The following is a 20,612-nucleotide window of genomic DNA, read 5'->3' on the forward strand; positions in this document are numbered from 1 at the left end:
TGGGACAATGATAGAATATGGAGGGAAACACCCACAACTACAGTTGCCAATTTAGACTGAGGCCCCACGTTGCAGAAACGCAGCTTTTTCTTTGTTACAGATTTTATTGCAGTGTATTGAGCCAAAGCCACCAATGGCTACAAAAGGAAGGGGAAATATATAGGAAGTTCTTATACTTCTACCTTCTACTCAATCCACTCCTGGCTTTGGTACAAAAAATGCAACAAAATCTGGAATAAAAAAAAGCTGCTTTTCCACAATAACAGAAGGAGGAATAACAGAAGAACGGCATAGCCGAGATTTCTAAATAATATACAACTATTTTATGAGATTTTTTAAAACAGATATGTCTGGAAAACTAACAAAGACGTTCCCATCTTAAGCATTTAGGGAAAATTTGACATGCCATAAATATCTAATAGGTGTAGACATTATCTTTGGGACCCTTACCTATCAGGAGGCCATGTGTAATAGCAGCCACCCCTTAACTGAATGAAGACTATAGTACAAGGTCTCCAAACACACCAACAATGTTCGCTTTAAGATGTCCACAATATACTAATACAGTTCACAACCGCAAGTATAGTGGTTTGATGCATTTTTGGTTTTAGGCCCAACCTCACGAAGCGGACCACAGTGAAAAAACACTATGGGAAAAACCACGGCGGAAACTCATTGTGGTTTTTCCCACAGCACTTTTTACACAGAGGTTTAAGCATTTCCACTGTGCATATTTTGCTGCAATGTGTGGATGGGATTCACTAGAGCCAAACTGAAATGATTACGCCACACGGTTCCTCGGTCTTCAGTTTTTTGAGCGCAAACCAGGAGTGTATTGAGCAGAAGGTAGAAGTATAAGCACTTCCTATATTTTTGCCATTAATTTTATAGCCATTCTTGGCTCTGCCTCAAAAAATGCAGAAAAATCTTTGACAAAATAAGCTGCGTTTCAGCTACATGTGGTCTCAGCCTAAAACCTGAATGTGTGAAATCCTGCCAAACATGTGAACATACCCTGCTATACATCCATTTTTCACAGTCATCTTGCACCTAAGGAGCAGCTGTTTTCATGGATCCCCCGTAGATTACAGTGTATAGAGGGGTAAAATAGGACATGACCTATATTTTAACAGTTTGTAACAACAGACCATCAATATAATGGTCGTGTGAATAGCCCCAATTCACTTGAACTGAATCTAATGCTGCCGTGCAACATCGATCATTATTCATGCAGTAATGTGAGTGCAGCTTTAGATCTTTCCTGTCAAGTTTCCTTGGATTTTTGATTGCCGGGGTAGAGTATTATGTTAAGTTATCAAGTAAAAACAATCTATAAAATAATGATCATAATGGATCTATTATCTAGTGTCCATCCTGTCAAAACTGCAACCTTGACACCTATGGAAATTTAGCCTAAAATAAATTTGTCTCCATCTCTTCCAGTTCATAGCTGAGAATTTTTTACAATGAATCAGTTTTGCAGTGATCTTTTGCCTCTATGGGATGCCAGCTTGAAAGTCATTAAAAGTCATTGTCACTTACCACTCCTCCACCTGCTGAGTGAACCAACACGGACATCCCTTCTCTGAGATTAGCCACCTCAAACAGCATCATGTAGGCTGTGACAAAGTTCATTGGAAAAGCTGCTGCTTCTGAGAAACTCATATCATCTGGGATCTTGTAGACAAATTCTGAAGGAGTGCAGGCCACCTCTGCCCAAGCATTGTAATTGACAAAGGCCATCACTCTGTCACCTATCTGCAATGCAAACATAATAACAAAAGTCAAACTGAATAAAGATAGTCTAGGTTTCTACTATAACTCCCAGTCTGCTTGAGCATGCTAGGAGTTGGAGTCTCAGAGCAATGGAAGAGCTACAGATGGAAACAACAGGAAAAGGAATGACAACTCTGATCCATGACCAAATCATATCCATCAGGCCAAATAAAGTGCAAATGTCCCATCTGAAGGTTACTTTACTTGAATCAAAGCATAAGAATACCCAATATGCTAAATACACATACATAGCAGGGCTGTGTTTGTTAGTTGCAATGATTTACGGCATCTTGATGATGCTTTTAGTAATTTAACCAAAAGCTGTCTGAAAACTACTAAGTTATTACATTGCACAAATACTGACAAATTCAGCTCTATACATTGGTCCATTCATGTTTGTTAGATCTATGCGGAAAAGGGGAAGAACAAAGATAACTGGCAGTAAGACGGATGGTTACAATTACAGAAACCATGAACCTGTGCCATCTGTGTTCATGAATCCTTAGGAAGGTACCCGCAGAAAAGTAGCAGGCAATTTATTTTCCTCTGGGCTTATTATTCCTTGTGAAGGGAAAGAACATGTAATAAGATTCTTTTGGGGAGTTCCTCACAATGCAGTATCTAATACAAAGCTAAGGTAAGTATAACTTCACCACAATGTAATGAAAGGCTTCCCAACTTTCTGATATTATTTGCTTTTCATGTTTGCTGTTAGTTAACCCTTAAGGTGGAGCTATTTTGTATCTGATATACTGAGACATACTGATAGGAAAAAAAAAAAAGTACATTGAGATCCCTATATGGGGCTCATAATCTACATAACAAAAGAAGTAATACACTAAGTTTAATGCAGCCATGTGACATCCATTAAAAAAATGGTCATCACATGGCCAAATGTCAATGTTGTGTGAATGTAGCTTAAGCCAATAAAGGTGGTATAACGTTAGACAAGACAGTGTAAAGATACGCCAGATTTATCACTCCGCATCAGTCACTGTGATACATCCGGTGAATTTTCAGACTGCCAGTTTACACCATCAATTGGGCAGAAAGGTTCTGTTTTGGAATAAAGCAGACAATTCTTCAATGCCTTCAACACTCCCCATAATTTAGGTTTTGCTACAATTTTATCTAGTCTAGGCAATGCTTTGTAATCTAAAACAGTAGCATTAAAGTGGTTGGCTACTTTTTGGTCAATTATATAATATACCATAAATGGTTATCATGCCAGGGACCTCTTTATTGCTTACCCCACCTTTTTATTTCCAGGCCCCATGCTGCCCACAAATCGGTCATGTAAACATTGGACGTTACTGTCTCCATGTTCATAGTAATAAAGATGGCAAGTGCTTTACCCATGTTACCACTTGCCTGCCACTTCTTCTACACAGGTGCTGAATACGTTCAGTGTATATACAGATACAGGCAGCATAATCTTCTGTATCTGCGTCTGTGCAGAAGTGGACCAAGCTGGACACAGCCAGTGAAGAGGTTAGTTGGGTAAATCGCGTGACTGATCATCTTCATTCCTATGAAGGCAGAGAGCACTGAATCCAATGTTTACATGTCCTATCTACTTACAGCAGGGGCCTGGATATGAGAAGCTGGGATAAGCAGTGGAGAGGTTTAGATCTCCGTCACACAAAACACAACCAATTTTGGAACATTAACAATTTACCCAGAGAGTTGGCAATCCTTGTAAAGCTAAGCTCCCTCGTTGTAAATCTCTGCAGACTTTCTGTGAAAAACACTGTGAAAAAAATGTGATGTATTTTCACTAAAGTCTTTTCCCACAGCGTTTTTTGGCTGTGTCTCGCTACGTGGGGTCCTAGCTTTAATCATTCTTTTGTCTGGTGAAATTTATAGGTAAAATGTAGGGAAAATGTATTGATCTGCATTCCAGATAGCTATGAAGGATGCAACAAATCCTTAAATGTAATAAGTATTAGGTTGGTATCTTAAAAAGAGTGATAAATTGAAATAAAAGGTATATAATAAAGCTGTAGAAGGTTTCACTATACAATTATTAGAAGGTTTTTCACAAAAATATGATTTTTTTTGGCCCATGGGCGGCAACTGGTATTACAACATAGCTCTTTCATGTGAATGGGATAAGATGCCCTAAAAGAGACAGTCCAGGTACACAGTGGCACTGTTTTGGGAAAAAACACCTCTGTAGGCTGAGGGCCCATGTTGCGGAAGAGCAGCTATTTTGTTGCAGACTTTGCTGCAGTTTTTTGAACTAAGGCCAAGTGGTGCTACAATACGTCTCTCTCCTCAATGCACTCCTGTTTTTGGCTCAATAAAACACTGCTAAATCTGAAAACAGAAAAAAAATAAATCAGCTTTTCCGCAACATTGGGTGTAAATTAGACTCAGACCATTTAATCTTTATTTACATAAAAATGGTAGAACCGCTTCATATTCCAGTCCCATTGATTTCAATAGGACCAGTGTCAGCATAATAGATTGCAACTTCTAACATTTTAGCCTATTTGGGTAAAACATAGGCAAAATACAAACAAGTGTAGCAAACATTAGCATGGGCTTAGTGTTTACAGATGTAATGCATTTTTCTACTTGAATGGTAGAATTATGCCATTTCACAGAGCTTTGCGGATTCAGCACTCATGAGCTCCCAAGTGGTGCAGGAGAATGGATTGGAGAAGGGAACTGTATTCATTCTGCCTCTCCTGAGATGTCGTAAATACATTTTGCAGTCACTAAGCCATTACTAGATCCTTACAGTTTTCCTGCAGGGATGGATATAAATACACAGAGGACTTTGTTTCTGCAGTGCTTTTATGTAACACTGCACAGTTATTTTAGTTAAGCTACCCTGTGGCAAAACCGTTCTACAGTAAAATGCCTTAAAGTGAAGTATCGTAGTCTTTCTAGAGATGTAGTAGAGTTGGGTTTGTTATTCAGCATGTCATTTCATAATGTGTGGTTTACACAGGACTTCAGCCTAAGCTCTTCACATTGTAGGATCTTGAGGCCGAGGGCTCCACATGGCATAAACGTAGCGTTTTAAAGACCCTGCAAAGTGGATGGGATTTGCTAGAATCCCAACCACACATTGCAGAGAAATACGGGCAGTGAAAATGCTGCAAGTAGTATCATGTCAATTATACTTATGGAAACACTGACTGTTTCCCTATAGGTATAATTGGAGCAGAAAGTCCATAGAAGAAATCTCTGTGGACTTTCTGTAAAAAGAGCATGCTTTTTTGCTGTGACCCGCTACTTAGGGGCCTTAGCTTAAAGCTAAAACTCTACAATGCGGAAACGCAGGTTTTTTGAGCCAAAGCCAATAATGGCTACACCTGACTTGTGCTCAACCCACTCCTGGCTTTGGGTCAAAAAAACACAACAAAATCTGCAACAAAAAAGCTGATTTTCCACAATGTGGGGCCTTAGCCTAAAGGAGTATTTCCATTTGGGACATGTGAGGCAATCCCATAACAGTTACTGGGGACCTGCACTGCCTTCCTGCAGTAAAGTCCTTTTCATTTACACAGGACAACCTTACAACACAGTTCTGAGATCTGAAGGTGTCTGCGATAGAAGATGAATGGCCACTGGGCTTTAAGACTGATAACATCTGGATAAGACTAGCCACATACGGACAAACCTCTACCTGCATTTTAAGGACAATGATCATGTGATTAAGCAGGTTAATACTTGTGTTCACGTGCATCATGTGATTATTGGCCATCATGGATGGGTTTTCCCTCACATGTGGCTGCTGCAATGTTAGACTGCACCCATAGGCTAAGGCCCCACATTGCAGAAACAAAGCTTTTTTGTTGCAGATTTTGCTGCCTTTTATTGAGCCAAGAATGGCTACAATGGGAATGAGAAATATATAGGAAGTTCTTATACTTCTATCTTATGCTTAATCAATTACCGACTTTGGCTCTCAAACCCAAAATCTGCAACAAAAAAGCTGCATTTCTGCAATGTGGGGCCTCAGCCATAAAGTGCTCTTTACATAATACATTCCCCATGATTTCAGTGCATGGATTACTTTTCCTTGCAAACATTTGATATAAGGAAGATTACTATTAGACTATGGTGTATGTGTCTGTTTCTGAGTGCCCAGCCTGTGAGTGCAGCCCTGCTAGGACACGGGTGGGCCTACGAGCGGCTCATTTGTTTTGATTGATGCCCCTTTCCATAAGCAGAGGAGGCTTTATTGTACAATGGATTATGGCATTGTGTTAAGCGCTGTTGAAATGATCATTAAGCTCCTTCCTCTTGTTTCCCCTGTAGTGAAAAGGTCAAATATGGCTCTCGGTCACGTTTTTAATTACCGTCCCACAGTGAGGGCCAGCTATTCATTTTACCAAGCACAGTTGCCATGGAGAGGGCAGACCTGTCATATCACAGTAATAAGTAAACTCGGACAACGTGACTTCAATTATAACTGAAAAGACAGGCTTTTTTTCTCTTATCTATGGGTGAGGTTGATAAGCCTCCAACCTCATATACACTATATCAAACTGTGCGGAGCGCCTTGCAAATGAGCTATGCCCTAGAGAAGCGCACTCTGTCCAGGCAAGCTTGCAATGGAGGGCAAGTGCACTGTTTCATCTAAATTTGCTAATCTATTCTCATGTACTGTCTGATTATGGTAGTGATGTCATCAGGGTTGCCCTAATAGTCTGTAGCAAAGGCCCTAGCAGACACAGTGTGAGAGCTGCTCTAAAAGATTGCAGAAATGGTTCTCAATGTTGTATTAATATGAAGCCCATAAAATAGAGGGATGGAAAAGTTATAGAACCCCACAGGAAAACTAAAATGGTTTCTCTCTTCCTATTAGGCCGGGGCCCCACATGGTATAAATGTTGCGGTTTGGCTTCAAAGAAGAAAAAAATGTTGCATTTTACAATCACTGCAGTGTGGATGGGATTTTAGGTGAATCCTATCCACACATTGCAGAAAAATACAGGCAGTGGATATGCTGCCATTTCCAAAAATGTTGAGGTTTTGGAAATCACAGCATGTCAATTACACACTGGTAGAGATGAGCGAACACTATTCGAAACAGCCGTTTCGAATAGCACGCTCCCATAGAAATGAATGGACGTACCCGACACGCGGGGGGTTAAGCGGCCGGCTGCCGACAAAGTCGGCGTGCCGGCTACGTGCATTCATTTCTATGGGAGCGTCCTATTCAAAATGGCTGTTTCCAATAGTGTTCGCTCATCTCTACACACTGGCAGTTTCCCTCTAGGTATAATGGAAGCAGAAAGTCCACAGAGAAAAAAACGCGATGCATTGCCCCCGAATGAATAGGTTCAGATATGACATCAAACTAGTTGGATCCATGCTTTCTGTCAGACAGAGGTCCCATAGTCCTTAAATTGCCAACTGATCTCACGAGAAATCCAGAAAATTCTAATATGTGTGGCCAACTCAGTAAGCTTGTTGCCTAACCTAACATTGTATGCAATGTATGAGGCTTCTAATATAGGGCCTTCAAACTCATTGTACAATAGAAACCAATAGAGTTGACCACAAAGGGGAGGGGGGTGGGGGTGGGAAAGGGACTCAGGTGAGAGCCAGTCACTCATTTGTATGGTGCTCTCCATTATAGTCTTCGAGACTTGCAGAAACATGCCACCAATATCTAATTTTGTAATATCCCTTTAAGAGATAAAGTCAGTGTTGCAATAGCTTCATCTGTTTTTTGTAATCTCCAAGCACTGCAGTGACAGTATGATCCAAGTACAAGGAGTCCTGTGAATTTTATATCACATTTGGGGTTTTGTTCATATTGCAATTCTGAAACTTAATGCATAAAAATGCTAAATGAACCAGCAAAAAAAAAATTAAAAATAAAATTAATCATACACACCCACATATTCTTATCTGTTCTACTATAACTATCCCCTGTGACACAGGCAATTCTTTAATAATAATAATTAATATAAAAACAATGATGTGACACAGAAATTATAATTTACAGATGAGTTTATTAAATTGTTCATTCTAACTGTAATTTGTGCCCTATTCAGAATGATAACATTGTAAAATTACACCATGCATAATTTATGGGAATATTAACAGAGGAAATTAAAATACCATAATTAAACCAGAATAATTAAATAAAAGTTTGACAAAAATTAACTGATAAATCAATTTTTAATATTTTTCCTGTCTTTGGGGAACTCAGAAGTTTACCATTTCTATTTTCCTAATATTTAATATTAATTAAGTTAGTAGTTTCATATATGTGCACACATGGTCTATCCCCACAGGAAGGGCAGAGCTTGTGCTGGCACAATGCAGCCAATCTGACCAAGCGGAGGGTGGAAACAATGGAGGAACGACAAATCTGCAGTAATAACTGAAACTACCTAAGGGTCCATTCACACAGAGGAAAATGGTGCGGAATTTGGTGTGGAATTTTCCATGCTGAAAAAAAAGCCTCCCATTGATTTCAATGGGGAGTGTGCGTATGCCAGCACCCATTGAAGTCAGTGGGATCTGTTTTTTACGCTGCTCACTCTGAACGAGTTTACGTTCAGAATGAGTGAACGTAAACTCCGTGTGACGGCTCCTTACATCTAAACTTTAGGATCACAAATGAATGTCTATTATACTGAAGTATCTGTGCATAGGGGAACATAACATACTGTTGTATTATCTACTTTATATCCAGTAAAGCAGATGATAATCAAATTCACCATTAGTTAAAGGGATTCTACCATTAAAACTTTTTTTTTGTGGATAAGAGGTCGGAATAGCCTTTAGAAAGGCTATTCGTCTCTTACCTTTAGACGTAGTCTCCGCTGCACCGTTCCTGAGAAATACCGGTTTTTACCGGTATGCAAATGAGTTCTCTCGCAGCGATGGGGCCGTCCCCACCGCTGTTAGAGAAATGTCTCCAGCACCACCTCCTTCTTCGTCCGCAGCGTCATCTTCAATGTATTCTTCCGGCGCAGGCTCGTAACTTCTAGCAGAGTTAAACTCTGCAACAGTTGCTTATAGTCTGAATACTCCTTTAACTGAAAAGACTGCCTAACTGAACGCTTACAAACGTTTTTATTGATAATTTCCTCAGGCTGTATTTGCCACAGTATTTTTGCTAATAAGACACAGGCTTGTACAATAGAATAGAGAGGAAGGGTACTGGGGTCATACAAAAAATCTATTACAAAAAAGTTCACCAAACACCCCCCCCCCCAACACAATAACAATGGGAGCTACACCTTAAGGGTTAATGAAACAACAGTTCCCACACCTTAGGAACACACCTTTGCAATGAAGACTCAGTCTGAAGTACTCAAAGGGAACCTGTCACTCACTAAGAGCAGCATACAGTAGAGATAGCCATACCGATTTCGACAGTGTGTCTGGTATATGTGAATGTGCAGTAGTCTGGGTAAACGTGCAAGTTACTTGTTGCAACATGCTGCATACGTATGAGCCAGGAGCCCAGCATATTTATGAGCTATGGGCTCCCCCTGCTGCTGATTGACAGGTTTCTTCTTATGCACAGGTAATGGGAGAAAGCTGTCAATCAGCAGCAATTGGGTGCTGTATGCGCACTGTGACAAAGTACCACTATATCCTGTGAATACTGCTGCTGGCACTTTGAGATCAGTTTGCTAACTCATAGGTTTATGATTTATGTAATACTCAACATGACTTTTCTAAAATACATTTACGGTAGTTCTAGAGCCAGTTCCACAAGCGATTATATGCCTATTTATGAAAAATATCAAGATTTACCTCAAAACCAGTAACATTTCCTCCGAGTGCCTCCACGATACCAGACAGTTCAAACCCAGGAACCAGCGGTGTTTTGGGAGGATTATCTATGTTTCCTTGTCGAACCATCAAATCAATGAAGTTCAGCCCACTGTAAATACAAGAGTAAAAAGAAAATGTAAAAGTAATTAAATTTACATCTAAATGCTATTATACAAAATACTTCATATAACATAGGGCACATGTTCTCAAAGAGCTATCCAAATAAAGTATATGGATGTTATAGAGGGGAGTCAAAATTCATTTTTAGCAAAACATATGCCTGAATAGCCTTTAAAAAGCTTCCCCTGTTCCGCTTAAAATATGTGGAGAGAAACGTCCTGCTTGCGGAAACCCTGCAGACCCCATTATAGTCCATGGGATCCATGAGTTTCCTTAGGTAACTGTTTTAAAGCTGTTAGGGTTTCTGTTTTTCGGGTCCCCAAGTGGACCCAAAGAAAGGAAGCCCGAATGTGAAATTAGTGTGAACTTAGCGCAACCTGGAAAACCCCTTTAAAGAGGACCATTCATACCCTCATGCATGTGCGGTTCTATACTACTAGAAAGCCGAATTCAGCGCACTGTCAGCTTTCCTAGTATGCGCCCCAGTGGTGGAGATATCGGTGCACTTAATTTTGGCACCGATATCTCCACCACCGAGGTACATAACAGGAAAGTCAACAGTATTCAGGGCACTGCCAGCTTTTCCAGAATATGCCCCGGTGGTAGAGATATATGTCCTGATAATTTAGAGATTTATGTGCTGATCTCATTGCTGTGCTGTGAGGAATGTCCCCCCTTCCCCTGACAGTACTCTAACATAGCATTGTACTGTCATAGGTGGCGTTCCTTACCTCCTAGCAATGACGCTGAGCTCTGAGAAATGACCCCACAGTATATATATATGATGAGTACTGTCGGGGGGAGGGGATGTTCCTCACAGCTCAGAGATGATGCTAGACTGTCAGAACAAACTTCTGACAGTGGGGAGAGATCAGTGACACAACACTCTGCACTAATATCTCCATCAATGGTGCACATACCGTGAAAGCCAACAGTGCGCTGAATTCAGCACACTGTCGGCTTTCTAGCAGTATATAAAACGGCATGAAAGGTCCTCATTAAATCTTCACAGAGTAGCTTACATAGTCTTAAAAATATTTATTCAGTTCAGGATCCATATAGAATTGTTCCTGCCTATTAAATAGAGGCTGTGGAACAAGGCTACACACTGAATACCTGAGCTTAAAGGGATTCTATCATTAAAATTGTATTTTTTTCTGCCTACCGTGTTTTTAAAGCCTTATTAAAGGCTGTTCTGCTCCTACCTTTAGATGTCTTCTCTGGGCCGGGTTTACGGCCGATTTCGTCTCTAGCGCTCAAACAGCACTGAGGGCGTCCCCAATGCTGCGAGAGAACTCTCCAGTACTGCCTCTATCTTCGTCTGGAACGGCCTGTCTTCATGTCTTCTTCTGGCGCTGGGTTCAAACTGCGCATGCCCACTGGACACAAGAAAATGGCCACTGTGTAAGCGGCAATTTTCTTGTGGCCGACGGGCATGTGCAGTTGGTTTTGCCCGAGACCTAGAATTTGAACCCAGCTCCAGAAAAAGACGCGAAGAGAGGCTGTTCCAGATGAAGATGAAGGCAGCGCTAGAGATTTCTCTCACAACATTGCAAAGAGAACTCATTTACATACTGACAAAAACCGGGATTTCTACCGAACGGCGGCGCGGAGAAGACATCTAAAGGTATGAGAAGAATAGCCTTTCTTAAGGCTATTCCAACGTCGTAGGCAGAAAAAATACAATTTTAATGATAGAATCCATTTAAGAAAGAGCTTCTCTTAGTTTTTAGCACAAGCAGGTTTTAAAAGACTGGATATAGATGACCAATACAATATCAGAATGGTGGAGGTCTGACATCTGGCACCCCCTACTGATCAGCTCTTTGCAGCACAGTGTACACAGAAAGAAGTAGGCAGCTTCATACACTGTGTAGCAACAGTGCACAGTTTCCAGTGAATGGCACTACACAGTGCTGTCTGCTTCCAGCTCTGTACACCGTACTGTGCTGAGAATAGATATTCACTGGGAGTGTTAGGTGTTGGACTCTCAATGATTTAATATTGATTTCCTGTCCTAAGGAGAGGCCAGCAATATCCAGCCTTGGAGAACCTCTTTAAGAAGTTCAGCAGTAGTATCTTAGTTTAATACAGATTATGAAGTATAATGAAGGAGTGTATGACAGCTCACTATAATAAGAGGGACAACTACAAGTATGTGCTAAAACAAATATTGGCCACTTATGTGGCATGTTACAGTGCAGACCAAGATGCTGTGTGAGTTAGTTTTTTTCATGCCATGGTCCTGTGTTCAGAGATCACTGTACACTTGTTTGTAACATGACATCCCACGCGGTCACAGTATAAAACATCATTAGACATCACAAGTAAGATTCGCCATGGCCAGAGATTCCCTGTGGCTCCTACAACATACCAGTCCATCAGTGGAAAACACTTTTATTTTTTGCAGCAATGGGAAATTGTATGAACCATGGCATTAGGTAGTTCTGCTTTAATGGGAAACCTGGATAAGGCATATGTGCATGCTGAGAGTTAAACTGCTTTATTTAAGTCGCTCGCACCATGGCAACACGACTGTGTACTATTGTCTGTCTTTCCTAATCTTTTTGGAGTTCCATATATTAAAGTCTACGTTACCAGACTCAGAGACTCGTACATAAAATCTAATCTGCCATTTCCAAATGTCAGCAGTCTTTTCCACAGCCGATATGATCTATACAAATAGCTCTTAGGGTATGTTCAGATTATGTTCTGGCCATCCGTTCAGCAGGTCTGTTTAATGGATCTGAAAAAAATGGATAAAATGGATGCCAAACCAAAGGGCATTCGTATATCTGTTGCGGTTCAGCGTCTACCCCACTTTTAGGTTTGATAAACAAAATGGAGAGCAACAGATTTCTATTCTAATCAGAAAACCTTATGTAAACAGAGGCCGTTCCTTTTTGCATCCATTTAGAGGATCTATTACGTCCATCCACTAAGTGAATGGCAAAAACATTATCTGAACCAAAGACTGCACTACATTTTTTTCTGGAAGAGTAAAAATACTTCTCTACACATTTTTTCGAGGAGATTTTTTTTTTTTAACATGGCAGTGTATGAAAATGGACTATAATGGGTTCGCCGCATGTCCGAAGATTCAAAACTGAAAGTGGCGGAGAATAAAGTCCTCCGTGCAGGAGACTCTGACTTAGTCCCCTTGCACACGTCAAGGTAGATTCACATTAGTGTTATAATTTCTGGTGTTCTGGTCCATTGGAGAACCAACAGATTAACGGACTGCTAAAACATCAACCACATATGGAGCCTGATGGACCCCATTGACTGTAAAGTTTTAAACTGAAACTGCCGGATGAAATAAGTTGTGTGTGCAGGACGTTTTGTCTCCCAATTTTGGCTGACTCTGAGATATAGTCTACGAATAGAGATGCCAATGCAAATGTGAATGTAGCCTTCCCTATACTGGTTGGCAGCTACTGTAAACATGTACCCTAAGAGAAAAACTATAGAGTCCAATGGTAGGACAACCGCCAATAAGAAAGTTACCTCCCTATCCTTTGGATATGGATAACTTGTTGTATCTGAAATAATTTAAGAAGATTATTTATTCTAAAAATCCTCAGACTAAAGGACTTTTAAGGTGACCAACTTAGTTATGCTGCCACAGACGCTATTCACGGTGACTGTTAACTTGCAGCATGTAGCAGCTCTGTCCTGGATCACACGTTTCTGAGAATGGGAAAGAGCTGTTATATGCCGGTGTTAAATGATCAGTTATGTCCTCTGTTAACCTGTTCTCTGCCGTTGTGGAAGAATATGTTAAAAGATGTTATCATTAAAGAGAGTAGGAGCGTGAGGTTGCATTGAGAAGCCAAGCACTGCACTTTGACAATCTCCGTTACTCATTGAGCTGAATGTGGTGATGTTTTTGGTCGCCTGACCATAGCTCCATTCAGAACGGTGTACAAAAGTCCTCTGTTCTCCTGATGAGTGAAGGTCTGAATGTTTGGACCCCCACTGATCTGAAGTTGTTTCGTGGGAAAACCCAGAAAACTAAAAGTGCTTCAAATGGCGGGTAAAGTCAAATGGCTTTTTTCAAAAAGTGAAACTGTATTTACATGTATCTATGATGCCTGTACAGGCCTTATTGTGACATCTGATGTGGAAGATCTACTAAAGAAAAAAACACTACCATTGAAATGAATGGAGGCTGTTTTCAGGTGGCATTTGGAGCTGACTTTGAGGCAGAATCTGGCTTAAATTCAGCACCAAATTCCTCCATGTGAACATACCATAAAGAAACACTGGCACTTATAATAATAATAATAATAATAATAATTAATAATTATACATCTTTCTCAAATATATAACTTTTGCCCTTTTTTGCATTTTATACAGTATAAAGCAAGTACCGTATTTTTCAGACTATAAGACGCACTTTTTTTCCCCAAAATTTTTGGGGAAAAGAAGGGTGCGTCTTATAGTCTGAAGGTGGCGCCTGGCATCCGCTGTAATAGAGAGGCGGAAGCCGGCAAGTGATAGACGCCATTACAGGTGCCGGGGCCTGAGACATCGCTGCGCTCCTCTGACCTTCATGAAGCCAGCAGCGGCAGGGGCTCCTCCGTCCCCCCGCTGCTGGCTTCATGAAGGGCAGAGGATCGTAGCGATGTCTCAGGCCCCGGCGTCTATCCCTCCCCGGCATCCGCCTCTCTAGTACAGCGGATGCCGGGTCAGTATCGGTGGCCCCTTCTCCCCCGGGGCCGGTCCCCACCGGCCCCGTACCTGTAAAGTTGCAGGCCGGCTCCTGCGCGGCGATATCGCAGGAGCCGACCTGTTTGGGTGACAGCCGGGAGCCTAATGAGGCTCCCCGGCCTGTCACGGCTATATTAGTATTGCGGCTGGGTCTATGACCAGCCGTAATACTAATAGACAGAATGTCCCATAGACGGCAATACAGTTGTATTGCCGTCTATGGGACTTGCGATCAAGTGACCGCAGGTTCAAGCCCCCGGGGGGGAATAAAATAGTAAAAAAAAAAAAAACGCTTTAAACATATGAAATAAATAAAAGTTCTAAATCACCTCCTGTTTTTTTTCAATACAAGGTGATCTAAGCAATAGATATCCCCCAAAATGGTATAACTAAAAAGTACAGCTGGCCCCGCAAAAAAAAATGCTCTATGCATCCCCGTACAGCTGCAGGGTCACCTGTCAATGTGGCCTTGCAGCTGTTGCAAAACTACAACTCCCATATATTAAATATTTTACCAGTTTTTGCTTCAAAATTTTTTTTCCCTATTTTCCTCCTCTAAAACCTAGGTGCGTCTTATAGTCCGAAAAATACGGTAAATACCAACTGTATTTGCTTTTGCCTACAAATTTATATAGGCACAGACAGTACTGCATCCTAGTCAATGATGTAATGCTACAGGTTCCTTCCTGTCTCCTTATAAGGCTGGCTACGTGAACTCTTATTATATACCTATGAATGATCAGCTTGGGAGAAAGTTGCTGCCAGATATCTATGTGAAGTACTATAGAGTATATAGAGTACTGTAGTGTAATATCTATTATAGTAGACAACACAGCACACTTCCTTCATCCACGGACTACAGTAGATGACTACAACATACTTGCCGAGCCTTCCAGAACATTCTGGAGGCTCTTAGAAAAGCAGGAGACCTTCAGGACTACCGAAAAAGCTATTGAATCTCTCAGCTTAAGAACAAACCAAAGTGGTCCTAACTGTATGTGGAGTGGGGATGCTGCTTCCTGACTTGCAGCCCCAGTATCTAAATCTACATTTGAAAAATGCCAGCATGTGCATGCCCAAAAAAATTTGATGCCAAGTCTACTGTCAAATATGAACTATGAGATACAGCCATTTCACCATTGTGCATAAAAAAATTATCACTCTTACAGTCAGTAGTACAAGTCTTAATTAAGGACACCCACAGAATGCTGCATTTGCCGCTCTGAATGGAGGAGTTCCACATTCTCTTAAAATGTGTTGGTTGGCGGCTTCCAAAAAGGAAGGAACTACAAGATCCAGTTCTGCTTGGAGTGACACATGCAGTATTCTATCTCTGTAATGCTAGGTTCACCCTAGCATTCGGATTTACGTTCTTCGGGTCTGCTTGGGGACCCCAAAAATGGAGACCCAGTCCGCTTAAATACATAGAGAAAAGTACGTAGAGTGAGCACTAGTACTACCTCTCTGCCTCTACCAGTAAGAGATGTTACAGTTACAACTGCGCTGTTTTCTTCTCTCTCTTTGTAGTGAATCACTATTGCAATGAGATGAAAACCAGTCCGCATGATGTTAGATCACACAACAATTCAGTGGTGGAGTTTTTTTTTTTTTTTTTTTCATTTTTCTTTTTCTCTTCCCTTTCAGATAAAATATTTAGTACTCTAATAATGCTGACTCATACTATGTCATTTCCATGCAGACCTCTTTGCAGTCGACTGGTATCCTTAGGGTATGTTCAGATGGCAGAATTTGTTATTGTTATTTGCTACTAGCCTCTGCCCACGACTTCGTCTGCATGTTGTTGGCGTCGATGATCCGCCTATATTCAATAAATTGCTGCAGTTGATGGTTTGCCTGCTCCGGCTTTTTGGCAGCTCTGAAGCTGTCCTGCTGCTGAACTTGCTCCTCACGCCATGCCTGTGATTGTTCCCGCATCTCAGCAGCTTGCTGGGATGCCATATAATGAGTGTGTTGTTGGCGCTGATGATCTGCCTGCACCGGCATTTCTGCAGCTGTTAAGCTGGCCTGCCGCTGAACTTGATCCTCGCACCATGCCTGTGATTGTTCCAACACCTCAGCAGCTCGCTGGGCCGCCATATAATGAGCGTGTTGTTGGCGCCGATGATCCCCGTCAGCTCCGCTTGAGAAGAACTCTGTGACTTCTGGCTACCTTCATAGCTCTAGTTGTTTTAGAATTTTGTGACAAATTAGATTTTCTTTTTCCCGCCATGTTTAAAAGTAGCAATTTGGATTAAAGGTGTTTTCCCATCCATTGTGTCAGCATCTTGCCTGGAGCTGATCAGATAATATGCAAGTGCATGTACAGAATGGACTGAGGGTTAGCTGTGTGTTTACACAGAGAGATAACAGCTGTTTTTGCGTGATTGAGGAACAAACATCCAAACACTCAAACTTACACATTTATAATATTAGTAGGATAGGATTGTTTTCAGTGGGTCGATCAGTGACTCAAAGTCACAGTGAATCTCTGCTTCAGCTTTCAGACACAAATATTCTCTGTGTAGTGGTGGAAATGAGTCGAGTAAATGGGAGCTGATCTGCAGTAGCCTGCTCTGGCCACTACACAGGGAACAGAGCTGTCTGCTTCCTGTTCTCTGTGTATCAGCAGCGGAGAACAGATGATTGACGGGTGTGAAGCTTCAGGAGCTATTTAGCACCACAAGGCAATGTGGATCCTATATCTTCACGGAGTAAGAAGTAGTATGACAGTACATTCATACATACTGTATAAATATGGGTTTTACTATGGTAAACTAACCCATGTACAACAACATCAAAAATGTTTAAGCCTGGGTTTACACTGCACTTCTTTAATTAATAACTGCTTACTTCTTCAATTGCAGTAATGAGTATTTTTACTATGCCTCAAGGGATAATGTCTCTCATTAGGGAGAGATTGGTACAGGGACTTATTAGACCATGAATGTTTACCCGTGGTATTTTGGTCAGGATTTTGAGGCGGAATCTGCCTCGAAATCCTGGCCAAAAAAACGTCTCCCATTGAAATCGATGGGAGCCGGTCAGTTCTTTTTTCCAGTAGCGGTTTGTTCCAGTTCCTGGAAAAAAGAAGCGACATGCTTATTCTTTCAGGCAGATTTGCCTCACGAAATCCACCTGAAGACACCTCCCTCCTGACTAGGCCCATTCATTTGGGCCTAATCCGGAGCGGAGTGTCGCGACTGGATGCCAGTGCACTGCATCGGCATCAGTCGCAGGTACCCGTATTTTGGACCGGAATCTGAGGCGGCCTCTGCGTCAAATTCCGGGCCAAAATACCCCATGTGAACCTGCCCTAAGAATTCTGGGTAAGAAATACAAATAAGATCTCTTTGGTGAAAAAGAAGAATTTGCTCCTAGAGCCACTTGTTGGAAGGTACTTCCCTATAGTTTGATACCTGGTTTTCACAGAAATCTAATAGCATAATGTGGGAATAATAGCCACGCCAGTATAAACCCTCCATACGGAAGAGGTTCGCATATGCAGGCACCTGCATCAAGGTTTTTGCCTCTCATCAGTGCAGAGTAGGGTACTAGTTTGCTGTCGGAGAGGTCTAGATGTAGGTCAAAAAGGATACTATTTCTAATTTCCTATGACATTAAACCAAAGGTTTTCAATTTGATGACCATTGACTTACATCTTAAATGATTAGTGAAATGTGATACTCCTTACCAGAAATAACAAGACATGGAGATTTAATTTAAAAAAGGACCATGTGAACCCAACCTAAAGGAAGACCCAAGCGTGAATGAATCTTCACACCAATTTGTAGCGACTGCCTGAAAGTACAAAGCTCCTGATATTACTAATGACCTGATTCTGCATCAGTGCTTCAACTCAAGCATGTTCCCAGCAAGTAATAGAGGCAGCAATGAATCAGCTGGGATCCAGCAATGCCTGTCCAGACTATTTAGAGTAGTTGAACATGACTCATCCCAGAACATCATTTACCCTATGTATAATCGGTGGCATTTCACTTCCATCATGGATCATGAGTCACACAAATTTTAACAGCCTGGTGAAGTCAGAATCTGCAGCATCAAAGTAAAAATACAGCATAAAACCTACAAAGTAGACCTGAATGTACGTCATAAAATGTACTAAGATATGCACTTTTGTGTTGAAGCTAGACTCCGCACTAGTCCTCAGTTACTTACTACAGGTCATGTCTAAAGGATTTCCCATGTGTAGAAATAACTGTTACTTTAACAGCAAGGAAATCACCTTGTTATCTAAGGTGATTTCTTGTCTGTTATATGTCCGCTGGCCATAGGCTTCAATGTTAAAAAAAACCCGGACACTTACTGTCCGTTTTTTCAAACGGACAGAAAAGTCCTGCATGTAGGATTTTTTTTGTATCCGCTTGAAAAAACGTACACGGTTGTAAACGGACACTAAAGGACACAAACTAACACTAAAAGACACAAGATAAAATCCCGTTGAAATGAATGGAAATTGCAAACAGACCAGCTAGTGTCTGTTGCTAAGATGTTGTATGGACAATAGCCACAGACACTGCTGAGTGGACACCAATGGTAGTGTGAACGGCCCCTTACTACAACCACCCAGGGACATGCTTTCCAGTTTGTTTGCTTTCAAAGTTGTAACTGCAGCAAAAATTATGCTTTTTTTTATTAATAAAAACACCTTAAGTTTTATAGTAATTATTAAAAACTGTGTTAAAGCTGCAGTGAAAAAGATTGCATACACTGTAAGGGCCCGTGCACATGGCGTTATCACGAGCGCATTTTAGCATAATACACGTGTATAGAATACACATGTAAAAAGAACACTCCCATTGACGTCAATGAATGTCAAAATACGCGCCCAAAAAAGTGACGCGTATTTTGACGCATTTTTTACACGAGTAAAAAATTTCATTGAAGTCAATGGGAGTGTTAGTTTCACACGTGTATTCTATACACGTGTATTATGCTAAAATGCGCTTGCATTAACTCCGTGTGCACGGGCCCTAACAAAGATGTAATTTCAATAGGCATATTAGCTGGTATATTTGGTAAGTATGAGTGATCACACATTCAGCTCCAAATTCCTCCATGTGAACATACCCTGTTTCCCCGAAAATAAGTCATCCCCCGAAAGTAAGACATAGCAGAGGTTTTGTTGAAGTGCCTAATATAAGGCACCCGCCAACAGTAAGACATCCCCCAATGATAATCTTTCTGTGTAAAGATTATATGAAGAAAAATATTGCAGCCAGTTGAACACTGTGCACAATGTTCCATGTGCACAGATATGCCGGCTGCTGACGCCACTGCAATACGTAGATAAGCTGGGAAATGCCTGCTGTGAATACACTAAGCATCGTATGCTGCGGGGAGTCCACTCTGCCAGCTCATCCCACAGCAGCCGGAACAATGGATACAACATACGGTATCGCAGCAGCTGGCTTTCCTGTACACACGTAGCACCGCACACAGCATTCAGCCGGCTGCAATGTTTTTCTTCATACAGTCTTTGGCAGCAAGCGCAGTGATGGCAGCAGTACACAAAAATAAAATAAGACATCCCCTGAAAATAAGAAATCTACTGCAATGGATTATGGGAGAATTTCAGCTGTGTTTCTATTTCAAACAGTACCCTGTATAAACATTACTCTACCTAGGATGCAAATACGTAGAAAATATCTTCTATAGACACTGAACAAGCAGGTGATGCTAAGAATTGTGAGCTCAGAAGCCTTAGGGAGCCTTCACACGGAGTAAACACTCCGCTCATTCTGAACGTAAACTCGTTCAGAGTGAGCGGCGTTAAAACAGATCCCATTGATTTCTATGGGTGCCGACATACACACGTTCCCCATTGAAATCAATGGGAGGCTTTTTTACCTATTTGAAAGCAATAGGTAAAAAAAGCCTCCCATTAATTTCAATGGGTAGCGCGCGTATGCCGGCACCCATTCAAGTCAATGGGATCTGTTTTTTACGCCGCTCACTCTGAACGAGTTTACGTTCAGAATGAGCGGAGCGTTTACTCCGTGTGAAGGTTCCCTTAGGCTGGGTTCACAAAGGGTTTCTTGGGCTGGATTTTGATTTGGAATCCGAGTCAGAATCCAGCTCAGAAATCCGCCTCCCATTGACTTCAATGGTACCCGTTCACTTCTTTTTTCCACTTGTGGTTTTGTGAGCTCGCAGAAAAAAAAAGACGCAACCTGCCCTTTCCTGCCACAGAGTCCGCGGCGCGAACACTCCCTCCTGAC

At 41.4% G+C, this 20,612-nt stretch overlaps 1 protein-coding gene across 1 annotated transcript in view; it reads right to left on the bottom strand.

Annotated features, from left to right (window-relative positions):
• VAT1L (vesicle amine transport 1 like) overlaps nucleotides 1-20,612 on the bottom strand; it is a 47,443-nt gene that overhangs the window by 18,846 nt on the left and 7,985 nt on the right. The window contains exons 2-3 of the mRNA XM_075281921.1: nucleotides 9,520-9,649; nucleotides 1,543-1,758 (exon numbers count right to left, since the gene is read on the bottom strand). Of these exons, the coding sequence (XP_075138022.1) occupies nucleotides 1,543-1,758; nucleotides 9,520-9,649 (346 nt within the window). The remainder of the gene's footprint in view (nucleotides 1-1,542; nucleotides 1,759-9,519; nucleotides 9,650-20,612) is intronic.

The sequence above is a fragment of the Leptodactylus fuscus genome, chromosome 7 (assembly GCF_031893055.1).
Source record: "Leptodactylus fuscus isolate aLepFus1 chromosome 7, aLepFus1.hap2, whole genome shotgun sequence".
In the NCBI taxonomy this organism is placed as follows: domain Eukaryota; kingdom Metazoa; phylum Chordata; class Amphibia; order Anura; family Leptodactylidae; genus Leptodactylus; species Leptodactylus fuscus.